The 24,059-nt window shown below is 35.5% G+C and overlaps 1 protein-coding gene across 1 annotated transcript in view; it reads right to left on the bottom strand.

Annotated features, from left to right (window-relative positions):
- The window catches only part of ARHGAP15 (Rho GTPase activating protein 15), a 1,708,250-nt gene that overhangs the window by 517,419 nt on the left and 1,166,772 nt on the right, over positions 1–24,059 (bottom strand). The window contains exon 12 of the mRNA XM_053712626.1: positions 2,002–2,079. Coding sequence (XP_053568601.1) covers positions 2,002–2,079 — 78 coding nt within the window. The remainder of the gene's footprint in view (positions 1–2,001; positions 2,080–24,059) is intronic.

Genomic DNA, 24,059 nt, shown 5'->3' with positions numbered 1-24,059 from the left:
CCAGACCATGACATTCCCACCACCATGCTTGACTGTAGGCACGACACACTTGTCTTTGAACTCCTCACCTGGTTGCCGCCACACACGCTTGACACCATCTGAACCAAATAAGTTTATCTTGGTCTCATTGGACCACAGGACATGGTTTCAGTAATCTATGTCCTTAGTCTACTTGCCTTCAGCAATCTGTTTGCAGGCTTTCTTGTGCATCATCTTTAGAAGAGGCTTCCTGCTGGTACGACAGCCATGCAGACCAATTTGATGCAGTGTGCGGCGTATGGTCTGAGCACTGACAGGCTGACCCCCCCACCTCTTCAACCTCTGCAGCAATGCTGGCAGCACTCATACATCTATTTCCCAAAGACAACCTCTGAATATGACACTGAGCATGTGCAGTCAATTTCTTTGGTCGACAATGGTGCGGCCTGTTCCAAGTGGAACCTGTCCTGTGAAATCGCTGTATGGTCTTGCCCACCATACTGCAGCTCATTTTCAGGATCTTGGCAATCTTCTTATAGCCTAGGCCATCTTTATGTAGAGAAACAATTCTTTTTTTCAGATCCTCAGAGGGTTCTTTGCCATAAGGTGCCATATTGAACTTCCAGTGACCAGTATGAGAGAGTGTGAGAGCAATAACACCAAATTAAACGCACCTGGCCCCCATTCACACTGGAGACCTTGTAACACTAACGAGTCACATGACACCAGGGATGGAAAATGGCTAATTGGGCCCAATTTTGACATTTTCACTAAGGGGTGTACTCACTTTTGTTGCCAATGGTTTAGACATTGATGGCTGTGTGTTGAGTTATTTTGAGGGGACAGCAAATTTACACTATTATACAGGCTATACACTCACTAGTTTACATTGTAGCAAAATGTCATATCTTCAGTGTTGTCACATGAAAATATATAATAACATATTTACAAAAATGTGAGGGGTGTACTCACTTTTGTGAGATACTGTATATATAACATGGGAGGTGGTATGCTCTAGACATCAATGTACTGTATATATAAGGATATATATTTTATAAAGTATATATAGTTTAATAAATGAATTGTAATGTTTCAGAGGCAAACACTGAGGAAGGGGTGACTGATCCAGAAACATCACAATTTCTAGTTAGTGCCCACCAACTTTTTTGAAGCTTTATTGATCTTTTGAGGTTAACACCCTTGAAGTTGATTTAATAACAAATGGGCAAGCACAGTTTTCCAGTTAACATAATAAACCATGATATAATATATTTGTATATACATGCATAAAAAAAAGTACTTAATAGTAGTAATATAAGGCATTACACTCATAATGTACATTTTCCAACAAATTATGAATTCATGTGAAAATCTTTGTAGAAGTTTCTGATTATATATAATCACAGGTTTATGATTTATTTTTATTTGTTTTCCATTTAAACCACTATCTTTAGCATAATACTTTTGACACACGTTATAACTGCATTTTTTTTTGTCTAATTTGTTTACATTTGAAATGACAAACTTCAGGGAAATAAGTGTTCACTGTAATAGGGGTAATAATATAGTATAAAAATGTAATTTTTAAGGCACTATTTTTTTTTCATATTCTAGTGTCATCCAATGGTTAAACTATACGTTCTCAGATAAAATAATTGTTTTAAAGTTGAATACCTAATTGGCAGGGAATTCTCACAATAGCTCCTGTGACCTATGGGATGGGCATTTCCTGTTCTTAATGATGGAGTATCTTGCGCCATAGGCTTTTAGTTCTACAAGACAATCATCAATTGCCAGGAAATGTCTTCCCCTGTGACCATTATTGCTTAGAAAAGTTCAAAAGCTAACCACTAAACTTTTTTTTCCTTTCATTTCCAGATAAGCTGAAAACATTATCATCAAAGACTACATGGAAGAATTCAACACTGATTACAATTTCAATGAAAACAAAATAAACTCCAAGAAGATCACGTTTATATTAAAGAAATGTATGACACATATATTATTTTAAGAATGACTTACCCTGATTTACAACAAATCGTAACTTCTGTATTGTAGATAGATTTCCACTAACTCTGTATATCCCATCAGCATCCAAGCCTAAAATGAATGGAAAAACAGTTTGTAAAAAATAACCAACTATTTGAAATATTAGTGAGACAGTTCATATGATTATGGCATGTTTCTATTTGTAATTGGGAAAAAAAAAAACATAAGTAAAAGCTTTATTGTGCTAGAAATACAGCTCATAAAGTAGTAGGTCATGGGAATTTACTTTTTAAATCAATTTAGAGAGCAGAATGGGAGCAAAATATGTATAAGTAATGATGCAGCTACTTAAGGTAGTGTGTGCTATTTGGGGTTGGTAGATGATGCCCAAAATGGCTGTAAAGGGTGGGTCCCCATGGGTACTTGTTGCTTAGTTGGGCCACTATCTTTATCAAAAAACATTAGACAGACATTTCAGACATCATTCATAAAAGATCATTTCTTTCTTTCTTTCTTTCTTTCTTTCTTTCTTTCTTTCAAATGAGAGGTCTTATTCATCACTAAGTGAAGCAGAGGATGAGATAGAAGCTTTAATAAATAATGCAGTGACCAGTGCTTTAGGTGATCAGCTGAGGGTGACCACTCTTTCAAAAGAGGGATGTTTTCTATCTATCTATCTATCTATCTATCTATCTATCCATCATCTATATATCTATGTATCTATCTATCTATCTATCTATCTATCATCTATCTATCTATCATCTATCTACAGGGAGTGCAGAATTATTAGGCAAATGAGTATTTTGACCACATCATCCTCTTTATGCATGTTGTCTTACTCCAAGCTGTATAGGCTCGAAAGCCTACTACCAATTAAGCATATTAGGTGATGTGCATCTCTGTAATGAGAAGGGGTGTGGTCTAATGACATCAACACCCTATGTCAGGTGTGCATAATTATTAGACAACTTCCTTTCCTTTGGCAAAATGGGTCAAAATAAGGACTTGACAGGCTCAGAAAAGTCAAAAATAGTGAGATATCTTGCAGAGGGATGCAGCACTCTTAAAATTGCAAAGCTTCTGAAGCGTGATCATCGAACAAACAAGCGTTTCATTCAAAATAGTCAACAGGGTCGCAAGAAGCGTGTGGAAAAACCAAGGCGCAAAATAACTGCCCATGAACTGAGAAAAGTCAAGCGTGCAGCTGCCAAGATGCCACTTGCCACCAGTTTGGCCATATTTCAGAGCTGCAACATCACTGGAGTGCCCAAAAGCACAAGGTGTACAATACTCAGAGACATGGCCAAGGTAAGAAAGGCTGAAAGATGACCACCACTGAACAAGACACACAAGCTGAAACGTCAAGACTGGGCCAAGAAATATCTCAAGACTGATTTTTCTAAGGTTTTATGGACTGATGAAATGAGAGTGAGTCTTGATGGGCCAGATGGATGGGCCCGTGGCTGGATTGGTAAAGGGCAGAGAGCTCCAGTCCGACTCAGACGCCAGCAAGGTGGAGGTGGAGTACTGGTTTGGGTTGGTATCATCAAAGATGAGCTTGTGGGGCCTTTTCGGGTTGAGGATGGAGTCAAGCTCAACTCCCAGTCCTACTGCCAGTTTCTGGAAGACACCTTCTTCAAGCAGTGGTACAGGAAGAAGTCTGCATCCTTCAAGAAAAACATGATTTTCATGCAGGACAATGCTCCATCACACGCGTCCAAGTACTCCACAGCGTGGCTGGCAAGAAAGGGTATAAAAGAAGAAAATCTAATGACATGGCCTCCTTGTTCACCTGATCTGAACCCCATTGAGAACCTGTGGTCCATCATCAAATGTGAGATTTACAAGGAGGGAAAACAGTACACCTCTCTGAACAGTGTCTGGGAGGCTGTGGTTGCTGCTGCACGCAATGTTGATGATGAACAGATAAAAACACTGACAGAATCCATGGATGCCAGGCTTTTGAGTGTCCTTGCAAAGAAAGGTGGCTATATTGGTCACTGATTTGTTTTTGTTTTGTTTTTGAATGTCAGAAATGTATATTTGTGAATGTTGAGATGTTATATTGGTTTCACTGGTAAAAATAAATAATTGAAATGGGTATATATTTGTTTTTTGTTAAGTTGCCTAATAATTATGCACAGTAATAGTCACCTGCACACACAGATATCCCCCTAAAATAGCTATAACTAAAAACAAACTAAAAACTACTTCCAAAACTATTCAGCTTTGATATTAATGAGTTTTTTGGGTTCATTGAGAACATGGTTGTTGTTCAATAATAAAATTAATCCTCAAAAATACAACTTGCCTAATAATTCTGCACTCCCTGTATATATCATCTATATTTCTATATATCTACTATTTATCTATCATCTTTCTATCTAAATATCATCTATCTATCCATCTATCTATCCATTTATCTATCTATTACATTTTGTCAGTATATTTTAGTTTTCTTTATATTGCGTTAGTATATAGTGAATAACAAAATTAATATCTGTTTTTCAAATATGTATATATGTTAGACAAGTGCAAGGAGGAAAATGATGCTTTGAATAAAATTTTTGTTCGTAATAATCAGGGAAATTCACTTCCCTGAATATTTGTTGGTTGCACGATTTGGTGTTTGTTTAGATAAAAAAAAAAAAAAGAAAATCAAATTTTTGTTAAAAGTTTACGTTCATTTTGGTTAAAACTAATGTAAATTATTCAAAGCTACTGGTGAAAAGTTCACCTGTAGCTACAATACTTACCTCTCCAGAGCATAGAGAGCACCTTAAGGTAAGTAATAAATGCTTAAAAAGAAAAAAAAAAAAAGAGAAAAATGAATACTAAGAATTTTCATCCGTATCTTTTTATTTTCTTTATTTTCGTTGGTGCATTCATTCAGATTCTTTTTTTAGTTAAAACGAGACTAAAATTAGATTTTCTTGTCAAATGAACATTTGTCCACTAGTCCCGGATGACTTAGAAATTGCAGCGGACTACTTAGAAATATAAATTTTTCCTCTCTTTAACATTGAGTGGACTAGTAAAATTTTTCCTCTGGGTTATTAACTTTTAACTATGGTTGGGCGAATGTTTCTAAAAATTCAAAATTTAAAAATTAATCTTTATACATTTGTTCTTTGTATCAAATTTCGATTGTTTATATAATATTTTAACATTCTATTTTCAAATTTTCGTTTTAAAATTTTTCAATAACATACGAAAATATTCATTCGAATAATAGAATGTTTAATTATGTATTTTATATCACATTCAATTTCGAAATGTAATATTCGAATTCGAATGTCACATTCGAATTTGAAATAGTATTTCTAGTCTACAATTGTTTTATAAATGTAATATTCGAATTTGAATGCTACATTCGAATTCAAGTGTCACATTCAAATTTGAAATAGTATTTCTAGTCTAATACTGTGTTTAATAAATGTAATATTCAAATTGGAATACTACATTCAAATTCGAAATAGCAGTTCTAGTCTAATAATGTGTTTTATAAATGTAATATTTGAATTTGAATGTCACATTCAAATTCAAATGTCACATTCAAATTCCAAAAAGTTTTTCTAGTCCACAACTGTGTTGTATAAATGTAATATTCAAATTCAAATGTCATATTCGACTTTGAATGTAGCATTCGAACTCCAAATAGTATTTCTAGTCTAAAACTGTGTTTTATAAATGTCATATAAATGTCATATTAGAATTTGAATGTCATATTCAAATTCGAATGTCACATTCAAATTCGAATGTCACATTCGAATTCGAATGTGACATTAGAAAACTGTAAATATCATTCGATAATAGAATTTTTATGAATATTTGTTCTTATCAACATTTGATTATGTAAATCGAATTTCTACAGTAATATTTGTTCTAACATTCAAATTCGAATATAAACACATTCACCCATCCCTACTTTTAACCCCTAACTAGTAAACCATGGTGATATTTTACCACCACTGTATATAATTATATTTTATATATATATATATATATATATATATATATATATATAAATCAAAATAACAGGAGTATTGCATTGAGCAATGATACTTTTTATTGTACTAAATATACATTTTAGTGTAGTGGCAGCGTTTACTGACAGGGTATAAATAAAGTTGGTAAAAAGCTGAATAGCAGCGAGATCGATGACTGTTAGTTACCAACAGTCCAGTGCTCACCGCCCTGTACTTGGTGGGCGGCTTTTTGCCAGCTTTTTTTATAAATATAAAGAGCGTATTCAGGTCTGCGGCAGCGATGTTAGGCGAGCGTATTGGTGCCGCGAATGCAGCATAGTTGAGGCTTTGATAAATATCCCCCATTATCACTTATTATATGTAGGGATCTTTGTAAAAAGTACTGTATACTTAAAGGGATACGAAACCCATTTTTTTTCATGATTCAGATAGAGCATGCAATTTTAATCAACTTTCTAATTTACTCCTATTAATTATTTTTCTTTGTTCTATTGGTATGCTTTGTTGAATGAGCAGCAATGCACTACTGGTTGCTGACTGAACACATGTGTGAGCCAATGACAATTGGTATATGTATATGCATCCACCAATCAGCAGCTAGAACCTAGGTTCTTTGCTGCTCCTGAGCTTTCATAGATAAACCTTTCATCAAAGAAAAACAAGAGAAGGAAGCAAATGAAATAATAGAAGTAAATTGGAAAGTTGTTTAAAATTGTATTCTCTATCCAAATCATGAAAGATATTTTTTGGATTTCATGGCCCTTTAAAGAGACAGTTTACCCAAAAGATTCTCTCCCTTTTTAATGTGTATATACTAAAATGTTTAACCCCTATCCCGCCGCTCGCAGACCCCGCCGCCACCTAAATAAAGTTATTAACCCCTAAACCTCTGGCCTCCCACATCACTACCATTAACTAAACCTATTAACCCTTAAACCGCCAGCCCACTGCCATAAACAAAATGGAGCTATTAACCCCTAAACCTAAAAACCCGTTAACTTTACATTAAAATTACAACATCCCTATCTTATAATAATTTAAAACTTACCTGTAGAATTAAAACAAACTATATTAAACTATTAATTAACCTACCCTAACTATTATACTAAAATTACATTAAACTAACAATTAAATTTACTATATAACATGTTAAAAAACCCTAACCCTTCTCAAATTATTTAAATCTACTATTAAAAATTACTAAATTACAAAAAAATAAACGCTAAGTTACAAAAAAACCTCACTAAATTACGGGTAAAAAAACCACAGTATCAAAAATAAAAATGAATTACACCTAATCTAATAGCCCTTTCAAAATAAAAAAGCCCCTCCAAAATAAAAAATCACGAGCCTACAATAAACTACTAATGGTCCTGAAAAGGGTCTTTTGCCCCAAAGAAATAAGCTCTTTTACCTGTAAAAAAAATACAAACACCACTCAACAGTAAAACCCACCACCCAACCAACCATCCCCCCAAATAAAAAGCCTATCTAAAAAACCTAAGCTCCCCATTGCCCTGAAAAGGGAATTTGTATGGGCATTGCCCTTAAAAGGGCATTTAGCTCTTTTACCTACCCAGACCCTACTCTAAAAATAAAACACACCCAAAAAAAACAAAAAAAAACCTAACACTAACCCCCGACGATCCACTTACAGTTTTTGAAGTTCCGCTTAAAGGATCCATCCAACCTGCAAGAAGTCTTCATCCGGGCTGCAAGAAGTCTTCATCCGGAAGGTCTCTTCAATATTCATCCATCCAGCGAAGTCTTCATTCATCCAGCAAAGTCTTCATCCATGCAACCTCTTCTATCTTCATCCATCCAGCGCGGAGCGGGTCTATCCTAAAGACATCCAACGTGGAGCTCCTCTTCAATACGGTCACCACCGTAAACTGGAACTTGAATGCAAATGATGTCATCCAGATGGCATCCCTTGCATTCATATTGGCTGAAAGGTTCCAAACAGCCAATAGGATTAGAGCTGCTAAAATCCTATTGGCTGTTCCAATCAGGATTGGCTCTCATCCTATTGGCTGATTGGAACAGACAATAGGATGAGAGCTGCTCAAATCCTATTGGCTGATTGGAACAGCCAATAGGATTTTAGCAGCCCTAATCCTATTGGCTGATTGGAACCTATAAGCCAATAGGAAAACAAGGGATACCATCTTGGATGACGTCACTTAAATTCAAGTTCCAGTTGTCTTCAGGATTGACTCACTCCGTGCCGGATGGATGAAGATAGAAGAGGCCGCATGGATGAAGACGTCGCCGGATGGATGAAGATGGAAGAGGCCGCCCGGATGAAGACTTCATGCCGCCCGGATGAAGACTTCTTGCCGGCTGGATCCTTCAAGCAGGACTTCAAAAACTGTAAGTGGATCATTGGGGGTTAGTGTTAGGTTTATTTAAGTTTTTTTGGGTGGGTTTTATTTTTAGCGTAGGGTCTGGGCAGGTAAAAGAGCTAAATGCCCTTTTAAGGGCAATGCCCATATAAATGCCCTTTTAAGGGCAATGCCCATACAAATGCCCTTTTCAGGGCAATGGGGAGCTTAGGTTTTTTTAGATCGGTTATTTATTTGGGGGGTTGGTTTGTTGGGTGGTGGGTTTTTTTTTACAGGTAAAAGAGCTGATTTCTTTGGGGCAATGCCCCGCAAAAGGCCCTTTTAAGGGCCATTGGTAGTTTATTGTAGGCTAGGGTTTTTTTATTTTGGGGGGCTTTTTTATTTTGATAGAGCTATTAGATTAGGTGTAATTCATTTTTATTGTTCATACAGTGTTTTTTTTCCCCATAATTTAGTGGGGGTTTTTTTGTAACAGCCTTTATTTTTTTTTTTGTTTGAGTCATTTTTAATAGTAGATTAAATTTAATAGTAGATTTAAATACGAACGATTTTGGCGCCAAAAACACAGGCCATCCCTCCGACAAAACCGTATAAAAGGTCAGTATCTCTTGAGCCTCACTATGTCTTGAAAAAGGCCCTATCTAAGGGCTGAAACACGGAGACGGAATTCTAAGCAGAATTTGTGAGGCTCAATATACCCCCAGGACCACTATATTTGGGTGAGTTAGTTTACCAATAGACTCTACCCTAAATGCATTTTGTATATCGCCTGTTTCTTTTTTCTTTTAATGTAACTGTCTATACTTCTTGGTACCGAATTTGGACTTAGGATTTGGACACTAACTGACTTTGCAAATGCTTTTATTTTTTATTTTTTATTTGGACACTTTGAATTTATTACAACTGGAATTATTTGGATTTATCTGGATTTTATTTTACGTCACTATATTTGGATATAAGTTCCACCCGGATTCCTCTGGATCCCAATCACCTAACTCTGGACATTGTAAAATGCTATATTGATGTTATTATGTTATATTGATTTATTGATTAACGTTTGACTCACAGGGTCACAGATTATTATCCCTAGTTGGGATAACACTCTCCCTCCCCGTATAAATTGTTTTGCATCACCCATTTGTGGGTTAATCACATATATTTTTTATGTATTTGTTATCACTTATCTTTTTGTTTTTTTGATTTGCTTAATCACACATTGGATACACTTAACATTTTTTAGTTTGTTTTTGAACTACTATTGACATCTATATTATTAGCACTGTTTTTAAACATTTTTTTATCATACCGGTATTGATCAAACAATTTTTATTTTCATTTTTATTTTATTTTTCCTTTCTTTTGGGCTATTCATCGCATATCCCTCATTATTTGGTTTATATTACCAGATATTTGAATCCTCAAGAAACCCACCCATTAGTTGGGGGTCCATGGATATAGTAATGTCTATATCTATTGTTTTTTGATCTTATTACTAACTTCTATTTATTAATCATTTTTATCCAGTATTAATTCATTTTATATGTAGTATTTGGTCTGTCTCTTTCATGTTCATGATTTTAATATATGTTGATTAAATACTATTTCACTAAGATTCATTCAGAGACTGAGGTTATATATTGCAAGTTGGACTTGCGAATTTGTGTTACACCCTGCTCAATCATACCAAGTGGTGTATAACCACATTGTAACCTGGCGTATAACTAAGCCATTGGCGCTCCTATATACTATTTGTTTTGAACTTTGTGTAGGACCCAGTTAGGGGGTCTATTTATAGTGTAGCCGGTATACTAATCTAGGCGCTAGTCACTAACTACAAGCTTTTATAAGCATCGAACATAAGCTTTTGCTGCTTTCAGACTCCCATTGATTCCTATGGCATCCGCGGCCTCCAGGGTGGAGGATTGAAAACCAGGTACGCTGGGCTAGAATAGCCACGAGCGTACCAGTTAACTATTTGATAACTTTTAAAAAGTGTCAAATAGTGCTGAATGTGTATTTGGAACATCTGTAATGACATAAGCATTGATCTGTGTTGGATTGAGACTGGCGGATCGTATGTTACGTCACAGATTTTAACTTTTGCCGGTCTGTAGGCTTTGATAACTAGGCTGGATCAAGCTCTCCACAATTACGCTGCAGAATTCCAGCATATTTGCGGTTGACAGCTTGATAAATATCCCCCAATGTGTCATTCATGTGATAGTACACATTAAATTACTTAAATACATTTTTTTATTTATCAAAAACATTTCCACCTTAGAAAATTTTAAGGTGTGAAAAAATTACAACTTTTCAAAGGTATCATATTGCCAACATGTGTTTGTGTTTACATGTATTTTAAAAGAACATTTACATTGCTCTCAATTCATCACTGGGTTTACAAACACCATAGGAATAAACAAGAAGTTACAGGCTAATCTGAAAGCACTGACTAGTAGTAAAGCCTCACAAACTTGCATCTAATCCATTTCATGGATTTTTTGGTTTCAATTTTTACAACGAACATCCGGCACATAAGGTTGAGGAAGAAGAAAGCACAGACTGGCCAACTGGTACAGAGAAGGAGAAAGAGCATATCAAGGGTATTCCTTTCACTAAGTGGTCTTTATGCCCTAACACACAGGGAAATAGAACAGGTTTAGACTTAAAGGGACAGTCAACATCAGAAATGTTGTTGTTTTAAAAGAAAGATAAGCCTTTTTTTTTACCCATTCCCCAGTTTTGCATAACCAACACAGTTATAATAATACACGTTTTACCTCTGTAATTACCTTGTATCTAAGCTTCTGCTGACTGCCCCTTTATTTCAGTTCTTTTGACAGACTTGCATTTTAGCCAATCAGTGCTTACTCCATGGTCACTTCACGTGCATGAGCTCAATGTTATCTATATGAAACACATGAACTAATGTCCTCTAGTGGTCAAAATTCATTCAGATTAGAGGCAGTCTTTAAAGTCTAAGAAATTAGCATATGAACCTCCTAGGTTTAGCTTTCAACTAAGAATACCAAGAGAACAAAGCAAAATTGGTGATAAAAGTATATTGGAAAGTTGTTTAAAATTACATTCCCTATTTAAATCATGAAAGGTTTTTTTTGGTCTTGAATGTCCCTTTAATAGAAAATCTAATACAAATCTGTACAATAAGATATTTCACTCTCTGAAGTCACTTACAGAGACTGATATTCAAAACCTCGCTGCTCAGGCAAGATATTCCCAGAAGTCTCATCATTATGACGAGGCCCTTAAAATTTTTTTTTAGAAACACACATTTTATCTTGAGAAAAGTTTATGTTGCTATGCAGTGTTCTAAGTGAAACATAGACTCCTACATTACAATACAAGGTCTAAAAAAATTCCAAAGATTTTGTGTGATTTCTCTCCAGGCAGGTGAAGGTTTGAATATCAGGCCTACAGAGAGGTCAAATGCCATCAGGGATGCTTAAATGTTTATTAGTGCTTAATTTCATGGGCCTGGATGTTTTCAGCATTAGTCAGTATAAAAACTGGACTGAATGTCATAATTCAGCTGCTCTTCATGAATACTGGATATAAAGCTTAAAGGGATAGTAAACACCAAAAATGGTATTGTTTAAAAACATAGATAATTCCTTTATTTACCATTCCCCAGTATAACCAACACAGTTATATTAATAACATTTGTATCTCTGTAATTACCTTGTATCTAAGCTTCTGCTGACTGCCTCCTTATCGCAGATCTTTTGACAGACTTGCATTTCAGGCAATTAGTGCTGACTCTTAAATAACTCCACGTGCATGAGCACAATGTTATTTATTTGAAACACATGAACTAACGCCCTCTAGCCATGAAAAATTGTCAAATGCATTCAGATATAAAGGCGGCCTTCAATGGCTTAGAAATAAACATATGAGCCTACCTAGGTTTAGCTCTCAACTAAGAATACCAAGAAAACAAAGCAAATTTGTAAAAGTACATTAAAAAAAAGTTGCTTAAAATTGCATGTCCCTTCTGAATCATGAAAGTTAAATTTGGACTACTATCACTTTAACTTTGACATGATTACTGGGATACAAAAAAATAATTAAAATAAAAACATCCCATGGGTTATTAACTATCACAAATAGCATTCAGGCCAGCGTATCAGAAGGAAGAGCGGTGCCGTAATTACAGAGAGTTCTGTTCTTGAATGTCCAGATAGTCTGTACTCTATTATAATCAGTGTATTGTTAGGTTTCCCTAGGAAGGACACATTTCTAATGTAGAACTCTTAGGTGAGCTTGAATGATAGGGATAATGTTATAGCATATGATATGCTGTATATCATAATAAATTACCTGATTATTGTACACAAAAATAGATCACATTTATTATATTAATGTATTATGATAGGCATAATGTTATACCATATGATATATATAATAATAAATTACCTGATTATTTTACACAAAAAACTAGATCACATTTATTATATTAAAGGGACACTGAACCCATATTTGTTCATTTGTAATTCTGAAAGAGCATGCAATTTTACTCAACTTTCTAATTTACTCCTATTATCAATTTATCTTGGTTCTCTTGCTATCTTTTTTGGAAAAAGAAGGCATCTAAGCTTTATTTTGGTTTCAAGACTCTGGACAGCACTGTTTTTATTGGTGGATGAATTTATCCACCAATCAGCAAGGACAACCCAGGTTGTTCAACAAAAATGGACCTGCATCTAAACTTACATTCTTGAATTTCAAATAAAGATACCAAGAGAATGAAGATAATTTGATAATAGGAGTAAATTTGAAATTTGATTGAAATTCCATGCTCAATCTGAATCACGGAATTAAATTTTTGGCTACAGTGTCCCTTTAATTTATTATATTGTAACCAACAACTAAACTCAGATCAGTTAAAACCTTTGTCCTCACCAGCAAAATTTTAATTTCATAAGACTGACTTCATAACATCATTCTTTATTGTATTATAAAATCATACATCATTATTCAGCCACATGATAAAATACTTTTCATTTTACATGAAAAAATTTGGTGAAAGATCATAAAAATATGATACAATCAACATAGGCATTTTTTTTATGATAAATGTCTACTATGTTGGTAAAACTGGATGGTGTATATATAGTATGTTCCCTTGTTGATCATTCTATGTGTTGATGGATTTTTAAAAAGATACTAATTTCTGCAGACAAACTTGGATTAATATCTGTATATAAACACATTGACATTGTTGCTAGACTTTATGCTTTTCTTAAGTAGGCATTCTAAAATAGTGATGTATCCTATACTGGTTTAGTCCTCTAAAATATTGTACATATGTAATGCAGATACACAAACTATTTTCTACCAAAGGGGTGCATGGCATTGTAACCTAGCCTTACATTCATATTACAAACAGGTACAATCTCACGGCCTAATATCATGACCCCAGGTAGGTGCCATATTACTTACAGACACAGAAGCTGACAAGATTTTGGGGAAATGGAAATTTACCAAAGCACAATATATTGCTAGAAGAGAGACAAATGATGGCCAGCTCCACCCAGGGGTTGGGGAAGGTGGGAAGAGTCTACTTTACAACTCCACCATGTAGGATGTAGGCACAGTCCCCATCAGGGATGGTAGTTCCCAGCTTGGCATAGCACAAAACACTTACAATAAATGAGAAGCCTGATTAGACTCATAAAGATGCCTGAGCTGAGTATTATGCCCACAATCATTGTGATGAATTCACTAGCATGGCTTGAATGATTCTGTTTAAATTAAAAAAATGGACAACAGCACACTTTCAATCATGGGGCACGGAATTAAAGACCTGCCAAGTCTTAATAGAAGTATATCAATACAAATTATAGCCTCCAAAATGTAAAGGGACCTTTATTTCCTTTAAGTTGGGTCCGTAGGAAAAATTTAAATATTTCAGGCCTGCAATAGGCCCTTAGTCATGACTTGGAGCCTATCACAGGCCTGAAATATTGTAATTTTGCCTATGGACCCAACTTAAAGGAAATAAAGGTCCTTTTACATTTTTAGAAGCTGGAAATTGTATTAATGTTGAATGATTCTGTTCCAATACCCCCACTTGGCTGCCTCATAAGCAACTTCTCTGTAACATGTAGGTCAACTTATACTGCTGCTGCTGGGAAACCAGACTTCTGTCACTTTACACTGTCTAAAGAAAAGAGGTGAATGACCCAGTGACTTAAAAGTAACAAGTCAGTGAGTAATGTGCCTTAGCACGTCTGTACTAAGGCTCGTTAGAGGGGAAAATGGTAATTCCAAAAGCTAGGTATGTGTAGTAGCCTTCTGCTTATTCAAGTCTAAAATCAGCTATTTCCAAAGGGCAAAACACACCAAAAGAACTATACCTCATGCCGTAGTTGAAGTAGGGACTGCGTCTCACTCACTTTTAAACTTTGCAGCTCACAGGGTATCCTGTTTTTTTATCCTATGTGGAAGAAATAAAGAACTGGTTTTTTATACCTATCTATTTTTGTGGCGGATTGCACTTTTTTTCTAAACTTTACACTGTCTGACATAGAGGATGAAACCTAGTTAACAGATGGTTTTCCTTGTCACTGAATCCCTCAGCCATGTCACATACCTGTGTACCTAAAATATGCTTTCCTCTTGTTATTAGATGGCCAGCTCTGCTCAATGTCCACTGGGGCATATGCCCTCTATAATTATATAGCAACTAGTAGCTATACTGTCCATAGGCAAAATCTCCATCTCCATCTCTCATCCTAACCAAAATAATTCTTGAACTGCCTGACTCACTGCTGCAACTGCAATTCATGTGACAAGCTACCAAAAATCTTATGTCTCTGCACCCTCAACCTGTAGACTGTGAGCTCTCCGGAGATGGGCCCTCTTCCTCCTGTACTAGATTTGTTTAGTTTGTTATGTTTTGTATTTGATCACAAATCCTTGTCATTGTATACCCCTATCTTTATTCCCAGCACTACAGAATTTTGTGATGCTATACAAATATGTGATGATAATAATAATAATACTGTATGCTTATATGTGCCTTCTATGTGGATCTGGGTGCTAACATGTTGGATACATGATTTTCTTATGCCTGACTCTTGATATCATGTTTCATCAATCTGATCAGACAGTGCTGTTGGCCGACCGCACAGGGAGGAGGAAGCAAGGGAAGACCACATGCCGGGTTATATGTATACTGTCAGTCTGGGCAATCCCCCTTATGCTGCTTCTCTGAGGACAACTAAGTGATGCTAAGACTGGCAGAGCAGATTTTCTTTGATCAGAGCTGGCACATTAAGCAATCAATCACTAAAACTAACTGGGTGCCAGGCTTCATGTGTATTGCATCTGTATATAGCTAATAATAATTAAAAGCAAAATATGAAAATATAATAACAATCATATAAGCATCTCTTTTTTTCATGTTTTTTTATGGTACACTATGACCTGGTTTCTCAACAGCCAGGCCGTGACATGCTCCCACTGTGCGCAGTGACATATCCACCACTCCACAAATAAGGAATACCGTGCAGGCTTGTTAGAGTGCCATTGCACATGTGTGCTTTCTGCATGTAGCGACAGTTCAGTGGAAGGACAGCACGGGACAAGGAACAGACAGGAATGGACCTGGACTCTACAGATAAGGGATTCCAGCCCATTGATACCAATAAAAGTAAATTGTCTTGATTCCAGCCCCGTTGACACCAAATGTATATATATATATATATATATATATATATATATATATATATATATATATATATTAAAATGCATTTGGGTCAGTGGGAGAAGAACATATATGTGTCAGTAGCATGCATTGGTGTCAGTAGCATGAAATCCTTTACTTGCAGTGTCTAGGTAGTCCATATACTGTGTGTGTGTGCGTGTGTCTACATATATATATATATATATATATATATATATATATATATACTTATATATTTATTTTTTTTAAAACACTGTGCCCTGGACATGTCCCTCTAAAATCTACCGGTTTGTGAGGTCACTTGGGTTGAGAGCCACTGCACTAAGAAATGCTATTGTTGAAAATGTTCACTTATCTGCAATTTTTTTACCGTTAATGCTATGTTTTTCTTTAATATAATATTTTCATATTTATCAACTAAAATAAAGAGGGATTCCTAAATGTGGTGTACTAAATGCATTCAGTTTAATCTTTCAATTTGCATACATTTATGGCATCAGTAACAGTAAATACATCAATTCCATTTGTGTAACAAGACCATGCTAAAACATTAAACTATAAGAAAGTGTGCATAGACATCAGAAGCTATATAACTATATTCATTGGTAAATCATTCACATCCAAGGTTGGGGTAGATTAGCATTTTTTTTGGATTATATACAACAAGGAGACAAAAACAAGTTTGGAATATCACTTCAATTATAGTCTTTATAAGCCATAAACCATACTCTCCAAGAACTTTGAAAGCTTTGCCAAACCAAACCAATGTAAATTGAAGGATTCGAGCATCTATTTCATAACCACATTCTCTTAGCTGGATCACAAATGTATTATTTTAGAAACATTGTTAGGCCAAGTGTAATTTAGACAGAGAGCTTGTCTTTAAAGTTTTTGAGTTGTGATTCTTTGAATAATTTTCAAACAAAACAACTCTAAATGCACCTTTGTCTGCAAAATAAAAATGTGGGTTAGAGTTAAACTATTGACATGCAGTACATACACGTGATAGAATCAAAATTTGTCTATCAAAATTCTGACCACATATGTCTTGGACTATTATGGCACTTCGGAAGTGGTGAACATGGCAAAGAGTCAGAAAAGGTACAATTCAACTACACATGGCTGGCTATCATAACAATACTAAATTGGCACCCATATAAAATTGTCTGTTGGACATAAATAAAAGAACTACATAATAATGACTGAAGGTTAAAGAGAAGTGTAAAAAAGTAAAGATATGTAAAGATATTAAAATATTTATGGTTTTATTATAACTAACAACATATTAAAGACAGCTTGAAATGTAATAGCAACAAAAAATTGGTCAAAAGAATAATCGTGCATTGTTTAAAGAGAAAATACAGTATAATATAATAAACCATTCATTCAAAATCCTTTAAAAAATACTGTTATAATTAGTTTTATTGTAACTTAAAAAGTGTTTGTATGGGGAAGCCATTTTAATTTATGTAACCCAAGAGATAAGGACAAGAAGAGACCACAGCATTCTCACATGACTAGCACCTCTCCCTCTATTTCTTGTCCTCTTCTGACATATCCAACACACACAAAACTATTTGTTACATTGTCACAGTCACAGTCAGATTGTTGCCCTTGACTTTCATATGCAGTTTTTCAAAGGGACGTCAGAGGAGAAAATTGATAATAAATCATTGTTTTACCTAGTTAGGAAATTAGACTATTTCCCAAATTTTCCCCCCCAAAGCAAATAAGATTTACATCCTATCATTCTGCTGTTCATTGTGACAATTGTACAACAATGTAGCAGTACTATTTTGGGTCACAAGCAATCAAACTTAAGCATCTTGAAATGTAAGCAACTCAAGCAGAGAGATAACAACAATACATTAATAGTAATGAATACGTCTTTGTATGGGAGCTGCTATATCATATACTCAAAAAGTAATCACATTAGCTGTTTTAGTCACTATGCAGCCGTTACCCGATATAGCCCCCAATGAAGCTTATCCCTAACCATCAGTCATCTTAACTCCAAGAGGCCCATGTATCAAGCTCCGAATGGAGCTTAAGAGCCCGTGTTTCTGGCAAGTCTTCAGACTTGCCAGAAACAGCAGTTATGAAGAAGCGGTCTAAAGACCATTGCTCCATAAACTTGTCCGTCTGCTCTGAAGAGGCGGACAGAGATTGCCACAATTCAACCCGAGTACGATCGGGTTGATTGACACCCCCCTGCTGGCGGCCAATTGGCCGCAAGTCTGCAAGGGGCGGCGTTGCACCAGGAGCTCACAAGAGCTGCTGGTGCAATGCTGAATAAGGAGCATTCCGCGATGTCTGTCGGACCTGATCCACAGGTCCGACAGACATTTGATAAATAGTCCTCCAAACCAAAAATGCCTTAACTGTACTGTTTTAACCCCATGGCAAAATAACCTAACTGCAATGACCCAGTTTTCACTACACTTTAAACTTAACTGCATTGAAACCCACACCACAATTAATGTTAACCGGGACCTCCCTCTTAGCCATTACCTATAAAGTCTAACCAAAGTCCTCCCTATTGCAATTAACCCCAACCATGACTTTTGTCCTAGCTATTACATAAAATGGCTAACCCAAATATCCATATTGCAGTTAGCCCTAGCCACAGCCTCCTCACCCAACCAGTATCTATTAAGATGACCCAATTTATCCCCACAACAATTACCTCTAACCATTATTTATCTCATGTTAAACTAGTTCCTTAGCTCTACTGTAAGCTAATATCTGACCTCCAGCCAAATAAACACCATGCATCACAACCACCTGCTACTAAATAGAACCTCTGTTGCAAACACTACTATTAGTTTTAACTCTCCACTGATAAATTAACCAAGGACCTCATATCATTTATAAAACATTCTTAATAAGTCACCATACAGAAACTTTTTTTCAGATTTAAAGGGTTAGTGAAGTCATTGTTTTCTTTTATTCATCTAAGAGACTGTAATACTTTAAAATATTGCATCTGCACTCTGGTGAAAATGGGTCAATCGGGGATACTTGAATAAAAAGTAATATTTATTGCATAAAGTATAAACCTAAGAAGACCGGTACATTAAAAACAATATGCATGTTCCAGCAAAGCAGAATTAGAAGGTCATACATGGTTTAGGCTATCCAAGCACATGTTCCGCCTGTAAATATGTACATTGCTTTAGTTCACCAGTCTTCATGCTTTTAAAACTGGAATGTTGTCACTGGAGTGTGGATGCTATCTTTTATTTAACTGTTTAATCTATTGCTGTGGTAGTGGGGGCTTCCTACACCCAGAAATCGCACAGCTACACTGCTAGTCAGTGCCAAGTCAGTGCCAATGCCGAAGAGCATTACAGATAGATTCTTACAATGACTGAAAGCTGTGGAACTGTTAATGTCCTCCTTATTCATTTCAATCTGAATACCTTTACCTTAATCCTTTCTCATGCAAAAAAAAAATATTTTACTGACTTTTAAATAGTGATCTTTATTATGCAGAATTCAAGGGCGCGATCCGATATAAGGCGTAGTTTTCGGCGCAAGTGAGGGAACCTGCGCTGCCCGTAATTTCACATCGCACATCGGGGTATTACATATATTTCGCCGGCATTTCCTAAGTGCCACAAGTCGGATAAACTAGCGATGTCCAGAAAGAAGCGTAAGTACAAATTTCTGGAGTCGCCAGTGACTTACGGCACTTTAGAAACTGCCGGCGCCTAATAAAAATAACTAAAATTTTAAATCTCCCGTAACTGTCTAACACGACTCCCAAAAATAAGTCCCACACGTATACCCCTATATCCGCAATCCCCCCTCTCACTCCTAATAATAAATGTATTAACCCCTAAACCGCCATAGCCCACACTGCAATAAACCTATTCTAGTATTAACCCCTAAACCGCCATAGCACACAACGCAATAAACCTAGTCTAGTATTAACCCCTAAACCGCCATAGCCCACATAGTCTATTAAATCTATTAACCCCTAATCTGCCGACGCCAACGTCGCTGCCACTATAATAAAGTTATTAACCCCTAAACCTAACCCTAACACCCCCTAACTTAATTATTATTTAAATAAAATTTTAATAATATTACTATTAATAACTAAAGTATTCATATTTAAAACTAAATACTTACCTATAAAATAAACCCTAAGATAGCTACAATATAATTAATAATTACATTGTAGCTATTTTATGATTTATCTTTATTTTACAGGCAACTTTGTATTTATTTTAACTAGGTACAATAGCTAGTTGACCTCGCATTCTATTGGCTGATCCAATCAGCCAATCGGATTGAACTTCAATCCGATTGGCTGATTAAATCAGCCAATTGGATTTTTTCTACCTTAATTCCGATTGGCTGATAGAATCCTATCAGCCAATTGGAATTCGAGGGACGCCATCTTGGATAACGTCATTTAAAGGAACCGTCATTCGTCGTTAGTCCATCATGCTGGAAGGATGCTCCGCGCCGGAGGTCTTCAAGATGGAGCCGTTCCTCGTCGGATGGATGAAGATAAAAGATGCCGCTTGGATGAAGACGTCTGCCGGTCCGGATGTCCTCTTCTTCCCGGATAGGATGAAGACTTCTGCCGGTCTGGATGTCCTCTTCTGCCCCATCGGATGAAGACTTCGGCCCGGCTGGGTGAAGACGGCTCAAGGTAGGGTGATCTTCAATGGGGTAGTGTTAGGTTTTTTTAAGGGGGGATCGTGTGGGTTTTAGAGTAGGGGTGTGTGGGTTGTGGGTTGTAATGTTGGTGGGGGGGATTGTTCTTTGTTTTACAGGTAAAAGAGCTGATTACTTTGGGGCAATGCCCCGCAAAAGGCCCTTTTAAGGGCTATTTGTAATTTAGTATAGGGTAGGGCATTTATATTTTATTAGGGGGCTTAGATTAGGTGTAATTAGTTTAAACTTCTTGTATTTTTTTTCTCTGTAATTTAGTGTTTGTTTTTGTACTATAGTTTATTTAATTTAATTGTATTTTATTTTAGCTAATTGTAGTTAATTTAATTTTTTTATTGATAGTGTAGTGTTAGGTGTATTTGTAACTTAGGTTAGGATTTATTTTACAGGTAATTTTTTAATTATTTTAACTAGGTAGCTATTAAATAGTTATTAACTATTTAATAGCTATTGTACCTAGTTAAAATAAATACAGTTGCCTGTAAAATAAAAATAAATCCTAAAATAGCTACAATGTAATTATTAATTATATTGTAGCTATCTTAGGGTTTATTTTATAGGTAAGTATTTAGTTTTAAATAGGAATAATTTAGTTAATAATAGTTATATTATTTAGATTTATTTAAATTATAATTAAGTTAGGGGGGTGTTAGGGTTAGACTTAGGTTTAGGGGTTAATAAATGTAATATAGTGGCGGTGACGTTGGGGGCGGGAGATTAGGGGTTAATAAATTTAATGTAGGTGTGCGACGGGGTCCGGGAGCGGCGGTTTAGGGGTTAATACATATAATGTAGGTGGCGGTGGGCTCCGGGAGCGGAGGTTTAGGGGTTAATACACTTTATTAGTTATTGCGGTGGGGGATTGCGGTTGACAGGTAGATAGACATTGCGCATGCGTTAGGTTTTTTTTGGAAGGCATTTTAGGGAGTTACGGTGCTCCGATACTCAGCGCAAGGCCTGCTACGGCTGCATTTTATGGCGAGCTGAAAATGGAGTAAGATTTCTCCATTTTTGCCACGTAAGGCTTTGCGCTGGATATTGGATACCGATATACGACGCAGTCCCATGTTAGCCTATGGTAGTAAGAATTGCGGGCGAAGGGTGAAATATACGGGCGTAAGTTCTATGCTACGCCGTATATGTGATACCAAACCCATGCAAAAACTGGCGTCGCTGGCTTTTGTGGGCGACGCTGCATATCGGATGGGGCCCCAAATGTTTAAGTTTAATATAATCTTAACTGAATAGTTAATGCTGTATAGTGCATACTGGGATTTTTTGTTATTAGGTTAACATATTTCTGAAAAAAAATTACTTAAATAGTTTACTACTAAATAACCAATTTCCTCCAAATGTGTTTATTTTTTGCAAAACATATTTTGACAGGTTAAATGATACAATTGACCCACCTATGGCCAAAACTATAACACATTTTTTTTTATTATCACTAAAACGAAAGGAAGAGCTTAAAGGGGCATGACATCCAGTTTCTTTTCTTGCATATTTCATATTATTATTATTATTATTATTATCGGTTATTTGTAGAGCGCCAACAGATTCCGCAGCGCTAGTATATAGAGCATACAATTTTAAATGTTAGCAATATATTGCTATTATCATATTTGCTTCATTTTTATAATATTCTTTGTTGAAGAGCATACCTAGGTAGGAGCATGCACTTATTTGGAGAATTGTATGGCAGAAACAATGCTGTCATTTAGTGCTCTTGCAAATGTAAATGTAATAAAGAACATTGTTAAAGGGACAGGAAACCCATACATTTTCTTTCTTGATTTGGATAGAACGTACAATTTTAAAACAATTTTCCAATGTATTTATATTGTCAAAATTGCTTCATTATCTTGTTGAAAGGACAGCATTGCACTACTGGCAGCTAGATGAACACATCTAGTTAGCCAATCACAAGAGACAAATGTGTGCAGGCACCAATCAACAGCTGGCTCCCATTAGTGTAGGATATGAGCATATTCTTTTTCAACAAGGGATACCAAGAGAACGAGGCACATTTGAAAATAGATGTGAAATTTGAATCATGAAATAATGAAAATATGTTTTACGTCCCTTTGAGTTGTTTACATTATAAAAAAGGAAAATAAATCAGATGTAATTTGGACAAATACTATTGATTATGTAATATATGTATAATCTGTTAATTCATTGTCTCCATAATTATCTTCCTGTACTATATCTTTCTGTTGAGAGAATGATCAATTGTTAGTTTCACAGTTATTTTTCTTGTAGTTTGAAACATATTAAAATCATGGTCAAGTTACAGCTTTCATCATTAATATTGGATGACAATACTTCCTATTACTCTTCCCTTTCTTCTCAGATTTGAAATAATATTATTAAAAAAAAAATCTATTTTTACTGTACTCTTCTCATCTTCATGATTACAGTAACCAACAGAATCCACACAAGTCTCTTCTCCCTGACATGAAAACAATCTGAACACATATCAACATCTGCTCTTGGATCTGATAGGAATTTATGTATTCCAGCTGCAGAACAGCTGTATCTTCTCCATCCTCTATTCATTCTTATCACCTTAAGTGTCCTTTCAGCTTTTCACGCACAGCAGCAAGGATGCCGATTTAATAAGTGCTGTTACTTTAAATGTTAATATGACTTTACAAAAATATGTATAACTGGCCCATAACTGGTCCGCTGCCTCTGAGGCTGCAGTCTGCAATCTACCCGATCGTGTACATCCCCTGCTAATGTGTTTATAGGTTTATATATGTCACGATAACGTTCAACTTGTAATACAAGCGAGAAACCCAACGCACAAAGACCCACACTTAACTGTTAACACTCCACTCGTTATCTAGCCCTAAATATTTTACGTAATGAGTGTAGTCAGTCTTTTTGCATTTGCAGATGTTAATGCTTTGTTAACGCTTCCAATCAACATCAGTTGTTGCTATGGTAACCTGACCTTAGATTATTAAATTTATTTTTTGTGCCTGCACTCCTTACCTGTGATCGCCTCCAGATTGAAAGACACAGGAGTTACTTGCTGTGTTAGTAGATAAGTAGGTTTAGGTTTAGAGAGGTTATTCACTTTTGAAATGTTATTATAGGTCACATAATAAATATTCAACACATTTAATATTCTTTTCTACATTTTTTTTTTGTTTAAATTTCTTTTAAAATTTTTTATATATATTTAATATTTACTGCTGCTCCAAGTGCAGGTCAAGTTCGATTTTTGAAGTTATATGATTGATTAAAACATTTTTATGTGTAAGAATATATTAAAATTGTATTTAGAACATAACTAACTAGGTGTATGCTTGGGGCAACACTAAATATTACATATAAAAAAAAATGTAAAAA

Source organism: Bombina bombina, chromosome 1 (assembly GCF_027579735.1).
Source record: "Bombina bombina isolate aBomBom1 chromosome 1, aBomBom1.pri, whole genome shotgun sequence".
Classification (NCBI taxonomy): domain Eukaryota; kingdom Metazoa; phylum Chordata; class Amphibia; order Anura; family Bombinatoridae; genus Bombina; species Bombina bombina.
Note: the sequence above shows the minus strand (reverse complement) of the source record. Positions and strands in the feature narration are given on the sequence as shown.